The sequence below is a fragment of the Helianthus annuus genome, chromosome 4 (assembly GCF_002127325.2).
Source record: "Helianthus annuus cultivar XRQ/B chromosome 4, HanXRQr2.0-SUNRISE, whole genome shotgun sequence".
NCBI lineage: Eukaryota > Viridiplantae > Streptophyta > Magnoliopsida > Asterales > Asteraceae > Helianthus > Helianthus annuus.
This window is the reverse complement of record NC_035436.2, coordinates 325,491-346,362: the sequence shown is the minus strand read 5'-3', so window position 1 is coordinate 346,362 and position 20,872 is coordinate 325,491. Positions and strand designations below refer to the sequence as shown.

General features: G+C 39.2%; 3 protein-coding genes across 4 annotated transcripts; 2 read left to right on the top strand and 1 right to left on the bottom strand.

The window, feature by feature from the left end:
• Nucleotides 1-3,942: 3,942 nt before the first annotated feature.
• Nucleotides 3,943-6,313, top strand: LOC110935433 (D-3-phosphoglycerate dehydrogenase 3, chloroplastic). 2 transcript variants are annotated; one of them, XM_035989644.1, is made up of 4 exons: nucleotides 3,943-3,963; nucleotides 4,047-4,719; nucleotides 4,788-5,368; nucleotides 5,454-6,313. In XM_035989644.1, the coding sequence occupies exons 2-4, from the start codon at nucleotides 4,137-4,139 to the stop codon at nucleotides 6,117-6,119; spliced, it is 1,830 nt and encodes a 609-aa protein (XP_035845537.1). In that variant the 5' UTR covers nucleotides 3,943-3,963; nucleotides 4,047-4,136; the 3' UTR covers nucleotides 6,120-6,313. The 2 variants fall into 2 exon arrangements, with proteins under 2 accessions (XP_035845537.1, XP_022033509.1); XM_022177817.2 differs by having other exon boundaries at nucleotides 3,954-4,719.
• Nucleotides 6,314-16,475: 10,162 nt separating this feature from the next.
• On the top strand, nucleotides 16,476-17,794 carry LOC110935432 (B-box zinc finger protein 32). Its single transcript, XM_022177816.2, has one exon. It carries the CDS (start codon nucleotides 16,853-16,855, stop codon nucleotides 17,477-17,479), a length of 627 nt encoding a protein of 208 aa, XP_022033508.1. The 5' UTR covers nucleotides 16,476-16,852; the 3' UTR covers nucleotides 17,480-17,794.
• A 464-nt stretch (nucleotides 17,795-18,258) lies between these two features.
• Nucleotides 18,259-20,141, bottom strand: LOC110935431 (beta-glucuronosyltransferase GlcAT14B). Its single transcript, XM_022177815.2, has 4 exons — nucleotides 19,306-20,141; nucleotides 19,162-19,231; nucleotides 18,966-19,081; nucleotides 18,259-18,896 (listed from the first exon to the last, which is right to left on the bottom strand). Exons 1-4 carry the CDS (start codon nucleotides 19,853-19,855, stop codon nucleotides 18,406-18,408), a joined length of 1,227 nt encoding a protein of 408 aa, XP_022033507.1. The 5' UTR covers nucleotides 19,856-20,141; the 3' UTR covers nucleotides 18,259-18,405.
• Between the last annotated feature and the right edge of the window lie 731 nt (nucleotides 20,142-20,872).

The following is a 20,872-nucleotide window of genomic DNA, read 5'->3' as shown; positions in this document are numbered from 1 at the left end:
GGGCATATTTGCCATTTTCATCCAAATCAAATTTTTTGTACCATATAGTTCTTCACTTTTGAGATTTTTTGCCATTTTCATCCAAACGTCTAATTTGCTTTATTTTTTCTATCAAACATTTGGATTAAAATGGCAAAAAATCCCAACTCGCAGGGACGATTTTGGCAAAAAAAATCAGATGAAGTTGGATGAAAATGGCAAAAAAATCCCAAAAGTTAAGAACTATATGGTGCAAAAAAGTTGTTTTGGATGCAAATGTCAAACATGCCCAAACCCTAAGGACGATTTTGGCAATTTACTCATGTTTAAATTTATAGTTTTGTCATTGTTTTTTCCCTCTTAACCAAATTACGATTTTGTCCTCAGTTCAAATGTATTGTTTTGCCATCGTTTTTGTTTTTTTCTGTCAATTTACGATTTTGCCCCCAATGTAAAATTATAATCATGCCATTGTTTTAGTTTTTTTTTTTTTTTTTGACAAAACTATGGTAGTTTTAACGGTTTTGCCCCATTTTTTTAAAAATAGCCATTTTACTCTCTGATCTATAAAGCTTATCTCTATTTTCCTCCCCGCCCCTAAAGTCATCCGGTTCAACTGTTAAATCCTGGTCACATGCCCCTCACATGAGGGGCATTTTAGTCTTTTCCCACAGGAATATGACCACAACATTTTTTATGGTGGTCTCCAGTAAAGCTTCAATGATTTCCTGCATCTTAATTAAAACCATTGAAGAGATTTCTTTAGCAGAAAACTGTTTCTCTTCGCCTTTGTATGAGACAACAATCATCGGCTTGTCTCCAGCTCTATGGACTACTTTGAAAGGCCGGTGCTTCATGTCACTTTGCATTGACGGATCGGAATAGCTTTGGAAGAAACTCGTTGTAAAGAATGTTTTTCTTTTTCTCGATGAGAAGGATGATCAGAGGTAGATGGGTTATATAATGGGGAAAGATTGATATCCAGGGTGTTCTTCGATTTTAGAGTCTTCTGATTGTTATACTTAAACAACAGTACCAAGCCAAACCCTAGCTTTTTCATCGGATCTCTTATTTCCGCAACGAACTTTCCCCACGGTCGCTTCCTTATGCCTTTGTACCTAACTCCGGTGGCCGATTCAGATCCGACTATTGCCGGAGCTGCCGTTTTGCCGCTGCGCATGACGAATCTCGTTGTACGAACGTACAACGACAGAAATTAGGGTTTCAGGATGGATGAAATTGATGAAGTGATGAAAATTGTTACTGAATAGTTGAGTAGAAGTGTGATCTATACATTTTGTATAGAGATTGTTGTGTGGGTTTATGAACCCTAAAAGGGTTTTAGGATGGATGCAATTTATGAAATGATGAAGATTGTTACTGCATAGTTGAGTTGAAGTGTGATGTATACATTTTGTATAGAGATTGTTGTTGAAGTATAACACATAAACATTAGGGTTTGAGAGTGGTGTAACATTAGAGAGAGAGAGAGAGAGAGAGAGAGAGAGAGAGAGAGAGAGAGAGAGAGAGAGAGAGAGAGAGAGAGAGAGAGAGAGAGAGAGAGAGAGAGAGAGAGAGAGAGAGAAAAAATTAAATAGGGATATTAATAAATTTGAGTGAGAAAAGACTAAATTGCCCCTCATATGAGGGGCATGTGACTAGGATTTAACAGTAGAACTGGATGGCGTTAGGGGCGGGGTGTGAAATAGAGATAACCTTTATAGATCAGGAACTAAAATGACTATTATTAAAGGATTGAGACAAAACCGTTAAAACGACCAAACCACAGGAAGCAAAACGAAAGTTTACTCTTATAAATATGGCAGGGGCGGACCTAGTGTAGGTCTAGGCGTAGCCCGGGCTACGGCCAGTGGCGGATCTTGCCCGTTGAACGTGTCAGGGCCGAAAGACACGGGCACTAAAAAAAACCCGGGAAGCCCGGGCCAAACATAGTATATATAAAAAATTTCAATCGAAATACGGAAAATTAGCACTACGGCCGAAAAACTTGCCCCGGCCGTGGCCCTGCCACAGCACCATTAAGAACTGCCTCTGGCTACGGCTCAACTTTTTTCCGGGTAATTTTTTTTTGATATTTATACTAAGGACACCCCTAAACAACTACGAGGACCCCCCTAAACAACTACCTAAGGTGAAAATAGGTGAAGATTAAATGAAATCAAAATTTTCAATCGACGGAAACGTTTTCGGTCGACCTGCAAAAAAATTGTTTAAGATGGAAAATATGAAGTATAATAAATAATAATAGTGAGGAGCATTGGAAACATAAAAAACAAAGCAAGTTGGAATGCCAGAAGTTATATTCAAGTCAATAGTCAAACTATTGCATTTACCCATTTACTCTATTTTTTCTTAAAGGCCAGTATTAATAAAACCATAAAATGTTGTAAGAAAATATTTACCAAGAAAAAAAATTATCAAGAAAAAAAAATAATTTACTTTAATTAATATCTAAACATTTAGTATATTTAATTTGTTACTACAAACATTATCTGTTTGTCTTTTTTTATTTCTTTGTTTATCCTTTTTATTAAGTATATTATGCCTAGTGGAGATGGATATGATCGGGTGGTTTCGCTGGTGGCACGATGATACTCCAGTGGTCCGTCAGTGATCCAAATTTTCCGTTCAAAAAAAGTGTTAGATTTACTTTTTTTTTAATTTTTGATTCTTTTTGTTGTTGAATATATTTTTATTACAAATTATATCTATAAAACTTTTTAATAACATTTAAAGTTTTATAAAAATAATTTATAACCTTCTACTGTGTGTTTCATACACTCATTAGTAAAAAATGATAATCAATGTATATAGAAATAAAATTATATTCGGATCTTGCAAGTCAATAAATTTTGTTCTCACATTTTATTAGAGAGTAACACTCTATTATAGAGTATGGATTATAAAGAAATAATTAACGATTTTATTTTCAAAAATAGTTTCAATATAAATGTGTCTATCCCTAACAATACATAATTTCAACCCGTGTAATACACAGATGTGTAATTATATATATTAAGACTCATTTTTACTAGCCGCCGAGGTCCCCTAAGGGCTCTTGAATTCTCAGGGGATAGGCCCAGGTTAAAAAAAAAAAACAAAACTAAGGGCCCATTTTTACTACCCGCATAGACTTTTTAATTCTCAAGAATGAACGCAGCTAAAAAAAACTGAGGGTACCCCTCAATTTTTCTTCTAGGTCCAGTATACCAGTCTGATTACGTTAGTGGTTAAAACTTAAAAATTCAAATTCAAATCATCGACCACCACAAGACTAAGCATAGGAAGTCATAAAAGATTGAGTTGATTTGAAACTTTCCTCACATTTCCCAAAATGTGTGAGAAACTGAGAACCTTATTGCACAAAACGAAATGAGACGGGCAAATTGGCTAGTAAACGGATGATTAAAATACATCAAGACTATTAGATCATTGGGTGTGGTTTGGGTAGTCCCTTTGGGGACTATCTGCCACGTAGGCGCCACGTCACGTTCGATAAAAGACTATCCGAAAGGGGACTATCCAAAGGTGTGGGGACTACCCAAAGTTAATAAAAAACTAATATATAATAAATAATTAAAAAAGAAACTCTCTCTATCTCTCTATGTGGTCCCCACCATCACCCATCAGCCAATAAAGAAGCATCATCGCCTCCGTCTTCCTTCCGCCGTTGGCGAGGTGACGAGCCCAAGGGGGCGGTGTTCGACGTGGGGGACGAGCCGAGACGGGGTGGGAACGACCCCCACACCCCATGGTCTTATTATTATATTATAAAATTTTAACAACCTTGTTCATTTAAAAAGTTGTTACAAAATACTTATTTAAAGATTGGATAAAACGGAATTTTGTAAACAACTAATAGATGAAATATGGTACAAAAAAAAATATGAAATTAGATAACTACTATTCTAAAATCTAGTAACGTTAATGTTAAGTCGGAGTAACATACATACATACATACGGGTAAGTCGAATATGCGAAGTAAAAGTGAATAGCCTGTCCATACTCCTCCACTAATAATTGAATTGTTTTTTTAATTGCAACAGATGCTCATGAATTATTATAAACAACCGACGCAGATCACTTCAACTGCAACTTTAACTTGAGAGAGGAACCAGCCGTATTCAAATTTCGCCATGATCGCCTCTTCAAGATTAACCACCACCACCCTCCCGCCTTACACCACTCTCACTCCTAAACCACCCAGATTTAGATTTTTCTCCTCCCCCCTTCCCCTCAAATGTCGCAAACCTCTGACGACTATCACCAGTGTCCTTAAAATCGCGGATTCCCTAAATCTATCCTCACCTGCTGCTCCAGATCTCAACTCCCTTCTCAATCTAAAGCGCACTATCCTTGTCTCCGAGAAACTTGGAGATGCCGGCCTCGACCTCCTCCGAAGCTTCGCTAACGTTGACTGCTGCTACAACCTCTCTCCTGAAGACCTCTGTTCCAAAATTTCCTCCTGCGATGCCTTGATCGTCAGGAGCGGTACCAAAGTCAACCGCCAGGTCTTCGAAGCCGCCAAAGGCCGCTTGAAGGTCGTCGGTAGGGCTGGGGTGGGCATCGACAATGTCGATCTGCAGGCTGCTACTGAATTTGGATGCCTTGTTGTCAATGCTCCCACCGCCAACACTATTGCTGCTGCCGAGCACGGCATCGCTCTCTTGGCTGCCATGGCGCGTAATATCGCACAGGCTGATGCTTCCATGAAAGCTGGTACACACCTATTTTTCTTTTGTTTTAACTAGATCTCGAAATTCATTCATGATACTTTTTGACGACAGGGAAATGGCAGCGGAACAAGTATGTTGGAGTCTCTATGGTCGGCAAGACATTAGCAATCATGGGATTTGGAAAAGTTGGATCTGAGGTAGCCAGACGTGCAAAGGGGCTTGGGATGCATGTTGTTGCACATGATCCATACGCCCCCGCAGACAGAGCACGTGCTATCGGTGTTGAATTGGTCTCCTTTGATCAGGCTGTCTCAACTGCAGATTTTATTTCACTTCATATGCCACTTACCCCTGCTACCTCAAAGGTGTTCAATGATGCAACCTTTGCTAAGATGAAGAAGGGAGTCCGGATCATCAACGTGGCTCGGGGTGGAGTCATTGATGAAGATGCCTTATTGAGGGCCCTTGATTCTGGAATTGTTGCACAGGCGGCGTTAGATGTGTTCTGTGAGGAGCCCCCAAAGGATAGCAAACTGGTGCTGCATGAGAATGTGACAGCCACACCTCATCTTGGGGCTAGCACTAAAGAAGCACAGGAAGGTGTAGCTGTGGAAATAGCAGAGGCTGTAGTTGGAGCTTTACAAGGTGAACTTTCTGCAACTGCTGTCAACGCTCCAATGGTCCCTCCTGAGGTAAATTCACACACATATATATATAGCTTAACCAGAGGGATTGTTTGAGATAAACAGTTAACCTTGGATCGGATCTGCACTGCAGGTTCTGTCTGAGCTGGCACCTTATGTGACACTAGCTGAGAAGCTGGGAAGACTAGCTGTGCAGTTGGTTAGCGGAGGAAGTGGAATCCAGTCCGTGAAGGTGGTGTACAGATCAGGCCGGGATCCGGATGACCTGGACACTAGACTTTTGAGGGCCATGATCATAAAAGGAATCATCGAACCCATCTCTGATACCATAATCAATCTGGTGAATGCTGATTTCATTGCTAAGCAGAAAGGCCTGGTCATCTCTGAGGAAAGAGTGTTTGCCAACTCGGGGGGTCCGGTAGATTCGATTCAGGTGAGGATAGGCCATGTAAAATCGAAGTTTCAAAGTGCTGTGTCTGAGAACGAGGAGATCAGCGTGGAAGGGAAAGTGAAATACGGAAAGCCACACCTGTCGCGGGTGGGGGGGTTTGAAGTGGATGTAAGCCTGGAAGGAAACCTGATACTGTGCCGGCAGGTAGACCAACCAGGGATGATAGGGAAGGTGGGAGGGATACTTGGGGAGAAGAATGTGAATGTGAGCTTTATGAGTGTTGGAAGGAATGTTAGGAGGAAAAAGGCCATCATGGCGATTGGTGTGGATGAGGAACCGGACAAGGATACCCTCGACAAAATAGGGCATGTACCTGCGATCGAAGAATTTGTGTTCCTCAACCTATAATCTCTTCTCTTCTCTTATTACACTGCCAGAGAATAAGGTAGCCACCAGTATTTGAGTGTTTAATATGTATGTATGCTTAGTTAGGCTGGTTGTGATATTCTTACTTGTGTTGTACCACATAATAGCGTGCTTACAATCAAGAACCTGCATGCATTTATATGATCAAATAACACAGCCTTAAATCTTAATTAATATTTGCTCTGTCATGGCTCTGCAAAACGCATAGTTTAGCTGTCCTTCCGTTCTTGGAAAAAGAAAAAACCCTTTTTGATATTAATTTTTTGGTTGGAAACTATGGTTTTCTCATTTTTGTTACTAATATAATATTTGATTACTTTACATCAATAGCGCAGGTAAGCGAGCAACAAGCTGCGCCGCTACCCCTTTCTGAATAGCAAACCCTAGCCTATTAAAGACAAACCCCTGCCCCCCTGTTGATGAGCAACTGTTATGGACAACCTTGTGGACCCTAGTCAACAAACGGATAGCTTCTGGAGCTAGGGAGCCAAAGGTGTCGAAGGCGAAGGGGACAAATACATGTTGGTTATCAGCACATGCTTTAGCGTGTTTATCCACCTTTTTTGATTCTGCTTTCCTTATAGCTTGTCCTGCTACAAACCCGCTTTCCCTTAAACCAGCTAAGGGGGAGACTCCTGTGAGATCCACACAAGCATGTTTCCCTCTTGCCCAGCCAAAGACGAGCAGATCCGCTGGTCTCAGTGTAGATCTCCCTTCCATGGGGTCTGTAAGGAAATTCACAGGGGCCTCCTTCTTCGCAGAAATCCCCGCTCTCCTCAAGATGTCCCCCAAAACATCTCTCACCCAGTCATGCCGATATTTGAAACCAGGGAGCTCCTTACAATGAACAGCATGCTCCCCGTATTTATCCATGCAGGCTTTACGGCAGATTGGGCAGGTTTCATCTTCTGTATACATAGGGATCATCAGCCGGTATTTGAGGATAGCCCTATACTCAACAGCCGACATGCATTGCCCTAGCCCCTCGATCGGGATAACAGTTAAAAAGTCTTGCGCATGGGGGCCTTTCAAGCACTCAATCACCGCCTTCTGGCGGGGAGACAGATCAAATGTTTCTCCTAGACTCTGAGCGATTTTGTCAAATAGAGCATTCGCCAAAGTTTTTTGTGGCTTTGGGGGGGCGGGGTCCATATTAGAGAAACCGCCAATATCAAAGTCTGGAAGAGAGACACTTAAGTACTCAAGGGCCTGTTGGTAGTCTACATCAAGCTTAACAACTCCACTGTTCCGAAGGATATGGTCTTGCAATACATACGACTGAGCTCTAGACGCCACAAAAGCATAAACTCCAACCTCCCGAGCTGAGAGGATGCCCAAACCACCCAAATGCATCGGCAAAGACGCCAAACGCCACTGAAGGTCACCAAAGTAGGACCCCCCGCAAACAACAATGTCTTCAATAGCCTCTCGGAGACCATCGTCAAAACAGGATACTGCATTTGCCATCAAGTGGGGTTGGCAGGTCCGCAACCCAAATAGTAACTTAGCTACCCCCATGCAAGACCTTAAAAGAAGAAGCTCGCACTGGGGGTCCTGGAGGCAGGGCAGGAGTTTCATAAGGTCAACCGCTGTCGATGCCCGCCGCCCAGCTAATTCCCCGATAAAAGCAGAATCTCGGCTAACCGCCCCCCCAAGGAGCTTAACCCCCCTCTCAGGTCTACCTATCCCTCTCGGGAAAAGGCCGTCCTGATCCTTGAGACCGTCACACGATGGCCAGTACACTTCCGTTTTCTTAATATTGAGATGGAGCCCTAGGGATGGTCCCTCCGTGTTGATGATGTCCAAGGCTTTAGCAACTTCTATTGCATTACCTATAATCGTGCCATCATCCAAATACCACGCATTAAAGGGGAGGTTACAGTGCTCCTGGACACGGAGAATAAGGGGGTGTAAGGCTAGGGCAAAGAGAAGGGGCCCCAATGGATCTCCCTGTTGCACTCCAGTGGTGGCCCCAATACACTCACTGCCAACATACAACCTAGCGGGTTGGGCGTACAGGAACTTGACCCACCGATAGATAGATGGACAACGTTGGTGGACCTGTTGGAGGAACGCTGAGCGGTCAACCATGTTGAAAGCATTGGTGAAGTCTACCGTAAGCAAGGCCATGGACCCATCTTCATGAAAAGAGTTCAGGAACCTGTTCGCACTATGAAGCACCGCCTCCGCCCCATTTGGTGTACCAACCCCGAATTGAAAATCCCCCAAATACTGGGCCATGTCCTTCCCAACCTTCTTCATAGCCACCTTAGAGACCAACCTACGCCAGATGCCCCCCACGGCGATAGGCCTAATACCATTATCAGGTTTCAATAAGGGGGTGAGGGGGGCTGAGGCCACAAACTCTGCCAACACCTTAGGGCAAAGCCCCTCAAGCCATAGGTTGACGACTCCAGTAATAGCTGTGAGTAGACCCGAGAAACTAACCGAACCCTCACAACCAATAGCGTCCAACAAGTGTTGAGCCCGCATCCCATCTCTGCCACAAGATGTCCCTCTAGGGAAGGATTGGATACATTTAAGCACGCAATCCTCTGCTGCAATAATAGTGGGTTGGGCAATAGGGTTGGAAGGCAGTGATGGGGGTGGCACCACCGGATGTTTATCAATAAGAGCTTTCATGGTCGATTCTCCAACAGGGGCAACCCCACTGGAACATAAAACTTTGACCGCCGCCGTAAAATGCCCATCCCTGACCTTCCGCAGGCATTGCTTGATATTGGGATCCTTTTTATTGTCTTCGCCCCTTCCGGAAAACCCCCTTAGGCACCCGAACGTCCCCCCACTATTCAAGAGAGAAGAGACCAGATCTGTGAAACCAGACCCATCTTTCCACAATGCAAGCGCCTGCAAGATGCTGCTGCACTGCAGGGATTTTCTATTTCCTGATCTCCGCTCTTGCCTGGAAGAAGGCCTGACAACCCTCAGTGTACAACACGGCAACAAAAGCAACTGAACCCAATTTTCAATTGAGCCTGGAGACGCCACCACTTTACGTAGGGCACCCGTTAAAACCTGAGCGAACGCAAGTCGACAACTGGGGGGGATGCATTTAACGGTTTGAAAACGGAGGGAAAAAACACGCTCGAGAAGGGCAACATCGGTTACCACCCCTTCCGGAGAGAGTGTAAAAGTGTCGGCTACCACTTGGCATGGCTTCCTAATCCCAACAATGAAATCATCCACGTCCCCCGAGGTTGGAGCAAAAGACACCATCTCATCACCATGCTTGCACCCCCTACTAAGAGCATGCATAACCATGCACTCCCCACATAACCATTTGCCTCCTTCCCTTAGGACTTCCCCCACATCCAGAAAAAGATCCAAATCCTTAGTAATAGCCTCCTTCACATGAATCTTCCTGTTTTCAGTCTTAAGATGGGTGCTTTGCATGTGTTCAAGAAGGCGAAAAAACCCACTAGACCCCGGTTTACCATCCTTGCATTCGTGGAAATGCTTTAGGGGGCAAGCCCTTAACCCACTATCACACGCTGACGCCAACCCAACAGTCTTGACATTTCTACCTCTACGCGCGGGGGCCATGCGCAAAGCCAAACGCAAACAAAAAAAAAACAACACAATAAACCGCTAACTCAAGGGGAGTTAGGGGTAAAAGAGAACAAACTCAGGGACCAAAAGAAAAGACCCTTTATAAGACGGGGGAGGGTAGCAACCCTAAGTTGCCCACCCTAAAAAACGCCCCCTGCACAAGCGTGTCACCCCATAACAATAACAAAAACAAAAAGAAATAACAACTATTTATTAGTATTATCTCGGCTACCTTTTCCCTTTTTTTTTTTTTAATCAAATCTTTCCTCCCCAAATCAGACCTTTTTTCCCCAAATCACCAGATCCTAACAATCTTGAACAAAAAGAATCATCCACTTTTGACCAGATGAAGATTGAAGAATTAGGGTTTTGTGAAAGTATTTTAGGTTGGTGAATCGAGATGAAAACCCAGCCAATTTGATACAAACCACCGGAATAACGAGGCCGGAAAACGTGACCCACCGGCGTATTTACCAAATACGCCGGAGAACTTGAACTCGCGTTCAAGATTTAAATTCGCCTGAAATTAATTTCGCCGGAAAAGTCACCGGAATGATAAAAACACAGAATCTTCAACAGAAAAACGCCGGATTTCGAAAAAAATGCCCAAAACTTTCAGATCTCATTTTAAAAATGAAATGGGAAACCCAAAACTTACTTGAAAATGGAGATTTGAGACAGTGATTTAACGAGAAATGGGGGCGAAGTGGGTGTGAAGAAGAGGGCAAAATGGAACAAACCCACGGATAAAAAAGAAAATAAAATTAGGGCACAGAAAGAAAGAATAGATTTCTTAAATTTTGAAACTGTTTGAAATTGGTTAAACAGGAAGATCTGGAGAAGAAGAAAGCGAAATGAAGTTTGGATTGGTTAATCAATTGCATTTCAACTCTTATTAGCTGATGAAATGAAGTTTGGAAGTCAGATCAGATGATGAAGGTCACAAAATCATATCCACAGAAGAAATATAGATTAGTGTTTGGTTGCAGGTCAAAAACTATGAATTATCTCTAAACCAATCATGATTCCACAGCTTACTTATTATTTTGTGTATGTTTAAAGAAATACAAGTTCGCTCAAGTTATTAGGTTAGGACGTTGGCAGATGGAACCTTCAAGAATGGCTTTCATTGAGTAGGTCACGGTTTGTCAAATTACTGAAAATAAAGATGGACAACCTTTGAATTCAACACAATTTCTATAATGGCATGAAAAATATTAAAAAATCATGTTGACCAACAAGGGAAGATGATACAAATAAATGAATAATCATTTGAACTAATAAAATCAACAAAACTAGTGACGAAACCCGCCTGTTGCGGTGGGACGCAACGAGAATTCAGTCGGTATCGGTTCAATTCATTATGATAGTGGCAACGATGTTACTAACCCAAAGTTATTCTAAAAAACAATGAAAAGACCCTAAATTTGACTTTAAAAAAGATACAAAAGACAAAAAAAACATGGTACTATTCCTCAATGTGTGTGTTACAAATTAATATATATAGAGAATAGCCATTGAAAATGTTTTTTTACCAAAAAGTTATTCCAATTACACGATGACATTGTCTAAATGATGAAGTCATGCCTCTCATACAGGGAGATGACTAAATGAGAAAAAAATTATTGAAAAAAGAAAATAAGAAAGAACATATTGGTAAAATACTAATTCATTTATAACTTATCTCATTAATTTTCTCTCTTTAATTAATTAGTTAACTAATCATTAATTATCCTACATATAATTTACAAAACCTACACATATCAAAATTTTTCTATATATACCCTACACATTATAGAATTTTATCCGACACACGTCAAAATTTATCCTACACATCTCGTAATTTATCTTACACACATTGTAATTTATTCTACAATTTAAATTAAGTTGTTTTAAATTTAAAAAAATATATATAATTTGAAAAGGAGTTACAAATTTAATTTACTTAGTTATTAAAAAGGAAGAATACAATTTAGTGACAATGTAAGTTTATCAATATACCCTTAAAATAAAAACACACCATTGTAGAACTATGAATATAACACACGACATGCTAATCAACATAAAACACTATAATGTTTGTCATTCCATAATTAGAGCCTTATCATCCAAAACACAACACAAAACCCACTGATATGATGTTTTAGTAATATTCATTATGTTATTTGTGAGTTTTTTTGTGTGTTTTAAGACTTTTTACACTTTTCAGGAAATTTGGATTTTGTAGTCAACTCCAACCATATATATATATATATATATATATATATATATATATATAGAGTAGGGTTCGCACGAAAAGTGTGTTTTTCCTAGAAAGTCTAGGAAGCGATCTGGTCCATCCGACTGGTGTGTTTAAGGGTTGAGATTAAATCAATGGCAATCTTGTAATATTTGAGTTTAATTAATTGATTGTTTGAAATGAGTAGGGGCAATTTTGTCAATGGACGTGTTTTAAATCAATTAGATAACCGCCCAGTTCCTAAATTCAAGCGATTTTCTCTCTCTATCTCTCCAAACCCATCTTGGAAACCCCAATCCCTACCAAAAATAACTACAATCATGGAAGAAGATAACTTTAGAAACGATGGAGAGCACCGGATCAAATTAAAACACTGCTCCATCTACACCATCTCCGAGTTCATCATCACCATTCAAATATTGTTCTTATCATCTCCGTTTTCTTGACGTTGTGTTTTAACAGCAAGCAAATTAATACAGTTGTGTTTTAGCAACAAGCAGATTCATACATTTATGGTTTAGCATCCAGATTCGTACAGATGTGTTTTAACAGCAAGCAGATTCATACAATTGTGTTTTAGCATTCAGATTCATACAGATGTGTTTTAACAGCAAGCAGATTCATACAATTGTGTTTTAGCATTCAGATTCATACAGATGTGTTTTAGCAACAAGCAGATTCATACATTTGTGGTTTAGCATCCAGATTCATACAGATGTGTTTTAACAGCAAGCAGATTCATACAATTGTGTTTTAGCATTCAGATTCATACAGATGTGTTTTAACATCAAACAGATTCATACAGTTGTGTTTTAACAGCAAGCAGATTCATACAGTTGTGTTTTAACAGCAAGCAGATTCATACAGTTGTGTTTTAGCGTTCAGATTCATACAGATGTGTTTTAACAGCAAACAGATTCATACAGTTGTGTTTTAACAGCAAGCAGATTCATACAGATGTGTTTTAACAGCAAGTAGATTCATACACTTGTGTTTTAGCATTCAGATTCATACAGTTGTGTTTTAGCATCCAGATTCATACAGATGTGTTTTAACAGCAAGCAGATTCATACAGTTGTGTTTTAGCATTCAGATTCATACAGTTGTGTTTTAACAGCAAACAGATTCATACAGTTGTGTTTTAACAGCAATCAGATTCATACATCTGTGTTTTAGCATTCATATTCATACAGTTGTGTTTTAACAGCAATTAGATTCATACAGCTGTGTTTTAGTATTCAGATTCATACAGTTGTGTTTTAACAGCAATCAGATTCATACAGTTGTGTTTTAGCATTCAGATTCATACAGTTGTGTTTTAACAGCAATCAGATTCATACCGTGTGTTTTACCATCTTTATATTGTGGGATCTATAAAAAAAATTGACTTTAGCCCTGTAAACTATTAAAACACAGCACCAAGAACATGCTGATAAATTCTAGTAATTTTCTGAACAATGGAATATGCGATGTAATGTGACATAGAATTTTAGTTAATGAACACATTGACTTCCAGATTTGAATTCGAAAATAATAAAAATTCTGAAAATCATGGAATTTTAGTTAATGAAGATACATTCCAAAAATAAAATTAAAATGTGAAATTACATGATAGCCCTTCTACTTAAAATCTCTCAATGACACATGTCCAATTCTTATTCATTCCTAGACTTTCTAGGAAAAATAGACTTTCCACCCAACTCCTACTCATATATATATATATATATATATATATATATAGGGTAAGGTTCATGCGAGAACCACCTTTATTGCGAGAACCGCGAGAACTAATGTGAACACAACAAAAAATAGCTAAAAAACCTAACCCCCCCCCCCAAAAAAAAAAAAATAAAAAAAAAACTAACCCCCCCCTCCAAGCTAAATGCTAAAAACTAAACTCTTCCAAAAAACCTTAAAAAAAACCTAAACCCCCTCACCCCACCCCCCCCCCCAAAAAAACCTAACCCCCCCCCCCCCCCCCCCAAGCTAAAATGCTAAAAACTAAATCTCCAAAAAACCTAAAAAAAATCAAAAAAACACACAATTTTTTTTAATATTTTTTACATTAAAGTCGCTACTTTTAGTTAGAAAAAAATTAAAAAAAAGTTTTTGGCTACTAAAAGTCGCGATTTTTTGATAAAAAAATATTTAAAAAATTGTGTGTTTTTTAGCTATTTTTAGGTATTTTTTGTTGTGTTCACATTGGTTGTCGCGGTTCTCGCAATAAAGGGTGGTTCCTAACGGATCCTTCTCACATATATATATATATATATATATATATATATATATATATATATATATATATATATATATATATATATATATCGTAATATTCGCTAATAATCCCCCTCAGTTTGAGCACAGCATTGACGAATGCTTAAACTATCTCATAAATTCTAAAATAAATGGCGAGAAAGGCCTACATACTAAAAGGAGGAAGGGACATGTAGAACTCGAATGTGACCGAGATGAACTTTCTCTCGAATGAAGTGAATGTCAATCTCTACATGTTTCGTTCTATAGTGTTGAACAAGAGTACCTGATAAATACACAACTAACACATTGTCGGAATAGTAGACAGTAGCTAAGAGAAATAGTAAATGAAGCTCAAGCAACCGATTTTGGATCCAACTAGTCTCAGCTACCGCATTTGCTGGGCCTTTTTATTTCGCCTCTGCACTAGATCTAGAAACTGTAGGTTGTCTTTTGAAGGACTACGACAAAATGTTGTCACCCATGAATACATAGTGACCTGAAGTAGAAGGTCTGGAGTCCGTACAACCATCCCAATCGGCGTTTGAGTATGCCGTAATAGAGTTACACTGTGAGGGAACTAGAAGAATTCCATACTCAGTGTGAATTGTATGTATCTGAGAATTCTTTTCATAAAGTCAAAGTGTGGTTCTCGTGATGCATGCATAAAGAGGCAAACCTGTTGCACAACATACGGATGGCAGAACACATAAAGGTGAGATGTTGAAGTGCCCTAGCAAATCACTGAGTTTAAAAGACGTGTCTACGGGTATGGCACACGGTTTGCATGAGAACATATTTGGCCGATGAAGTATGTCCTTAGGTGTCGATTTTTCTACTTTTTTTACTTAGAAAAGGAAGGTGAAACTAAATAAAAACAAAAAAATTGGAAAAGGTACTGTTTATACAAAGTGAAACTCTACTACTTGAGGAGCAAACACAAACATATTTTAATATTTAGAGTAAACTACTATTTTGGTCCATGAGGTTTGGTCACTTTTGCCACTTTAGTCCAAAACTCAAACCGTTTGCATCCGGGTCCCTGTGGTCTCAGTTTTATTGCCATTTTGGTCTAAAAGTGAAATCATGTCATATTTATCTTATACAATCCTGCTATTTTGTCCTTTATTTTGCCCCTGGGGAAAAGGACAAAATAGCAGGATTTTATAAAACAAATATGATCTAATTTCACTTTTGGACCAAAATGGCAATAAAACTGAAACCACGGGGACCCAGATGTAAAAAGGTTTGAGTTTTAGACTAAAGTGGCAAAAGTGACCAAACCTCAGGGACCAAAATGGCAGTTTACTCTATTATTTAAATGTGAACTTTTTTTTTAACGTTGTAAATAGTTTTTAGCATTCATTTTTATTATTAATTTATTGGAATATAATTTTCTTTTATGATATGGAGCAGTGAACGGCGAAAGCTGATTGGTTCCATGTCACCATCCTCTTCTACTTCTTGTCTTCTGCACGATTGACCATCCTGAGAGTTGTCTGATCAAGGTCTGGTGCAAGTTGATTGGCTATAGCTCCTGCCACCTAACACCTATACTAATTGTACTTATATTAGTTGTCGTTGTGCTGGGTGCACCATCAAGGGCTCGCGTGCCCGTTTAATAACCATCAGGAAATGTTCTGCTAAGTGTGGGTATAACCCCTTGCACGCGCGTGTTATATCTCTTCGCACAGACAGGATTTGAGACTATACCCCTTTAGTTCTTTATAAAATTTCATAGTTGGAAAGTATAAAGACAACATGGTTGAATAAATGACTTATTTTTAACAAACAGAGTATTTATGTTAATTTGATTTTCCAAAAGAAATTTTGGATTATTTCGTGATAGACCTTGGCTTCGCCTGAATTGTTGAAAACCTTGGTGGTATTGAGCGCAAGGGTCGTCGATGTCCTCAAATATTTGGATGGTTGAAAAGTAATTGTGTGGTTGGTGGAAGAAATTGAAGCGTATCAGATGATTTCGACCATTTCTTAGTACGACACGTTTTTTCTTTTGTTTCTTGCCACATACCCCGACTCCCATGGACCGTTGGGATTCGTGGTAGTCTTCGTCCATTGACCCACCTTCAACCGTAAATAATTTCAAATAACCAATTAAACCCTTTTTTATATATATTTTTTGGTTGTAAATTTTAGACAAACAACTAACGCGTTTGTATGAAATTACACGTGCTATTGTTTTAATTTTTAATCACATGTGGAAGAAACTATAATCAATTCCATTTTATGGAAGACGCATGCAAGGGAGCTTATACAAAGGGTGAAGCTGAAAGTATTCGTCCTATATGCTTAAGCTTAAGTCTTAATGGCAGCCTATACGGTAAACAAAAAAAAAAGGAGAGGTGATGCTGATGATTTAGTCAAAAGAGGGGTACGTTCTAGTAAAAACTATTTTGTTTTTTTTTTTCTTGAATGAAAAGAATGATTGAAATTACTGATTAAGCGAATGAATACTATTAGATTGGTAATGTTAACCACATGAGCAAACATATATGAACCACATATATAATAATATTGTACATTGGTGTGTGTGTGTTCCCTTGGGGTCTTTTGTCAGCCACCAGTTTCTCCGCCTTAGAAATCCTATATATATATATATCTAACCCGCTCACCTCATGCATGAATAAATAACATGACCATGAAACTAGCAGCAGCAGGTGCGGTTTGTGACCTCTGCCACCACCACCAACCTTCTCTCTACTGTTCCTCCGACTCAGCTTTCCTTTGCTTCCATTGTGACTCTCAAGTTCACACCGCCAACTTTCTCGTTGCTCGCCATATCCGTGTTCCCATTTGCAAATCATATCACTCAGATGATGATGATGATGATGATGCGTTGTCTTCATCTTCTTCATCCACTGTTTGCATCTCTAACAAGACCAATTCTAAGACAACGAAATCAGCCGACTGGAAGACGAGAGAGGTGTTGGTGAGTTGGTGTTCAAGGCTCGGGGGTGGTAGCAGCAGCGTGATAGAGGCGGCTAGACATGCTTTTAAAGCGTGGTGGGTGAATAGGAGTAGGTCGGAAATGGAATGCCCATATCGGGTGGGTTTGGCGGCTTCGCTTTGGTTGGGACTCACAAAGGACGTGCATGACATGAAGAAGAGAATAAGATTGCTCAAAAGACTAGAGGAGATCTCCGGGGTGCCAGCTAAATCCATAGTGCTTGAGCAATCAAAACTACTTGCCAAAACCATGAAACATCGCCACCGCCACCACCTACACCAAGAGGAGGAGGAGAGCTGGGCGGAATGCTAGCTAGTAACTAATTTTTGCATGTAGAAATCATTGGTTTTGTAGCAAGAATGGAGTGTTAAGAATGCGGACTAATCACAACCAAATAACACTAGCATGTTATCTTTGTTTTCACTTTTCTTAAAAAGAACACATGTATGGTTGCAAAATGAGAAACTATTTCTTCTAATACATAGACAAGTCATATTCTATGAAGAAAAGATCAAAAGGGTGTGTGTTCTTTCTCAATTTCGTGATCTTGGTTAGTCATGGCCCTTGATTGATCAAAATACACATAACTTATGGGATATTGCAAGATTATTTGTGCCTTGATACTTACTCATGAGTGTGTTTTGGTAACATTCACAAGGAAGAAAATCTTTCGTATAAACAAATTAGAAGCATACAAAATAGAAAGTAAATTGTGTGGGTTAGAATCGAATTGGAAAAAGTTATGGAGAAAATATTGCAAACATTAAAAAAAAGGAATATAAAATGAATTGTTTAGAAGACTGTAGGCTGATCTGATCTCTACAACCCTTTGTTTTTTTTTCTTTTTTTTTTTTTTAATTTTTTTATCATCTGAATTGAAAAAGAAGCAATCAAGTGAGGTTGCAGTTGCACCAATCATAGTTTCAATTGACCAACCAATGGTCCAAATGGTTGGTTAATATTAATTGATTACATTTTGAGCTTCTAGTAGACACATGAATCTAAAGTTAAATGGGCCCATTTCAGCCATAAGCCATACGGTGGGGTGGGGTGGGGTGTTTCTTCACCAATAATTCTTCTTTCTTACTCTATACTTGAAACAATCAATATATTTGTTTTACTAATTACATAACTACACTTTTCTTTTATTAATAATACAGATGAAAAAGAACACATGTTTCAACAATGCACTAGTATGTTTCCTAATTTCCGAACGAAATATTTCTTAAACTAAATTTTCACCGTCTGCTTTGGCACACATCAACTCTCTGACTCGCAAGCCGGGACAGTGCTAGTCCCAGCTTCACCCCTTGAGGACTTGCCTCAACGGAGTTAATATCTCCCCATTTCCATTTATCTTCTATTTCAACATTTATAGTCACATTCTGCTTTTGTTTCAAACACCACTTTCCAGGCACAACCCCGTCTACTGAACGGTTTAATACGTTGTTGTCAATCTCCTGCAGCAGTGCATCATCATCTAAAGGCCTTGCAACAATCAGGCTGTCCCCCATATTGCTGAGGCTATCGTTTTGGCTCATAACATACCTCAAATCACTGTCAATTGTGGTGTTTTGAAAAGCGGGCGAGTTACATATGACGGTTTGGAAGTAGAATTCTAGAGGAGATGCTAAGTTGGTCATGTACATAAGCAGTTTCCTAGGGAAGTTGTCCCATCCTTTGACACAGAATTCTATCAAAGATCGGCTTAGGATCACCCAAGGGGAACCTGCATAAAACCTATATGTGACAAACCCAAACCCAAACCACACATCAATCGAATTTAAAACAAGTTTACCTGCTAAGATCTTGAACGTGTTGGGCGCATTTCTGGTCTGTTTACCATAGAAAATTGGAGTGGTTTTTGTGTCATAGACGCTAGGGTCCACAACCACTTGCTTGACCCTTTGATCCCTGCACCGCATTAAATGTTATATATCATTCATTCATTCATTCTTTCTGGTGAAGCAGCATATATATCGTGTATGTCTTACTCATGGGAGGTGTTTGCAAAATGTACAAAGTTGAGGTCCCTGGGCAAGAGTGTAAAAGCGTGGAGGATATCTGCATTTATGAATAATCAGTATACATTTGAAGAATCACATTCAGAAATTGTGTTGTGTTGACCAATATAATACCATCCTGAGTCATGAGTGGGTAATGAGAAGTAGCACTAAGTGGGATGAACCAATCCCAGGTGGTACTTAATTTGAGGAGCAATGCAGAGGCGTGGAGCAAGGCAGCCAGTCCAGATCCTCCCATCTGGTTCACGGCATAACTCCGCCCAACAACGTTGACATTATCAAAAGCAGCAAACAAGGGGTCAGATTGGACATACAGAGCCAGATCCGCCCTCTCATCTGATGAGGAAGACGCATCCAGTAGCAAAAGGTACTGATTTCTGGGATGATAAGCAGCCTTCAACACCCTCCGTATCCTCTGCCCATCTCCACTGGATCCGTAAATCCAGTAAGCTAACACTGGAGGCTCACCTGCCCTTTTTGATGGAACTATCAATGCTCTGTTTCTGTTTGGAACAGGGTTTAGTTTTGTGCCTCCATCTGAGTAACCCCCATATTGCTGCTGGAAGTATGATGCTCCAAGAATCAATAATAAAGTAACAAGAGCCAGAAACTTGAGGTGGGTATTACTGGAAACAATGAAAGATTGAAGCTTGGAAAGTTTCATGATCTTGAATTATTAATCATAATAAGCAAGAAATTTAATAATAAAAAAAAAAGAAAAAGAAAAAGAAAAAAGGGGGTGATAGAAATAGAATGAAGTGAAATTCAGTAGTTTGATAGATAGATCGAGTGAAGGAAGAAGAAACGTCAAATAGGGTAGATGGTGATGGACCAACCATTGTCAAACAGATGGACTGGCTGGCTACAAGAGATGCTTGATTTTTATTAAATAATAATAATAATAATAGTAATAATAGTAATAATAATAATAATAATATTACGGCCGGGCTTGCACAACGCATGGCAGTTTTCTTTCTAGTATGTATATAAGACAAAAGCGTTGGGAATCATGTGCGAGGTTTCAATGCAACTACAGAGACAAATTAAATAATTATTCATTACTCATTGCTGTTACCTTCTTTAAATATATTACTGTATTATTTATTATAATCACGAACCACGTCCTGGACCAAAACCCACAACCTAACCCCCCTTGCGTTTCAATTCCTTTTCCCTCTTTATTTTCTTTTACATTTTTCATGCTTCAAGCAAGAATAATTCATATATACCTTTTTATCGACTTAGATTCATTACATGCCCATATTATTTTTAATGCAAAAAAAAAAAAAAAAAAAAAAAAAAAAAAAAACACACGAAATACACACTGCTTCAAACCATTTTCAAAAGTTGTCAGAGACCATGTGGGTAGCTCAAAAGTGATTGGTGGACAAAAGTGATTGTCAGAGACCACAAACCAAATTCAGCGTTTTAAATAAAACGCCAACAACAAATTTTTTCAAAAAAAAACGCCGGATAACACCCGGTGTAGTGGGGGAGGGGGCGTTTTTTTTCAATTTTTTTTAAAAACCACGCCCCACTACGGGTGGTCTTTTATTTGTGCGTATAAAACTTTGCAAGTGGACATGTTTTTTTGTATCATAATAATTTCCCCGTCACATTGTATTTGATTAAGTTATGTTAAGAATTGAACATGATGTTTTCAACAAAACATGTTAATTTA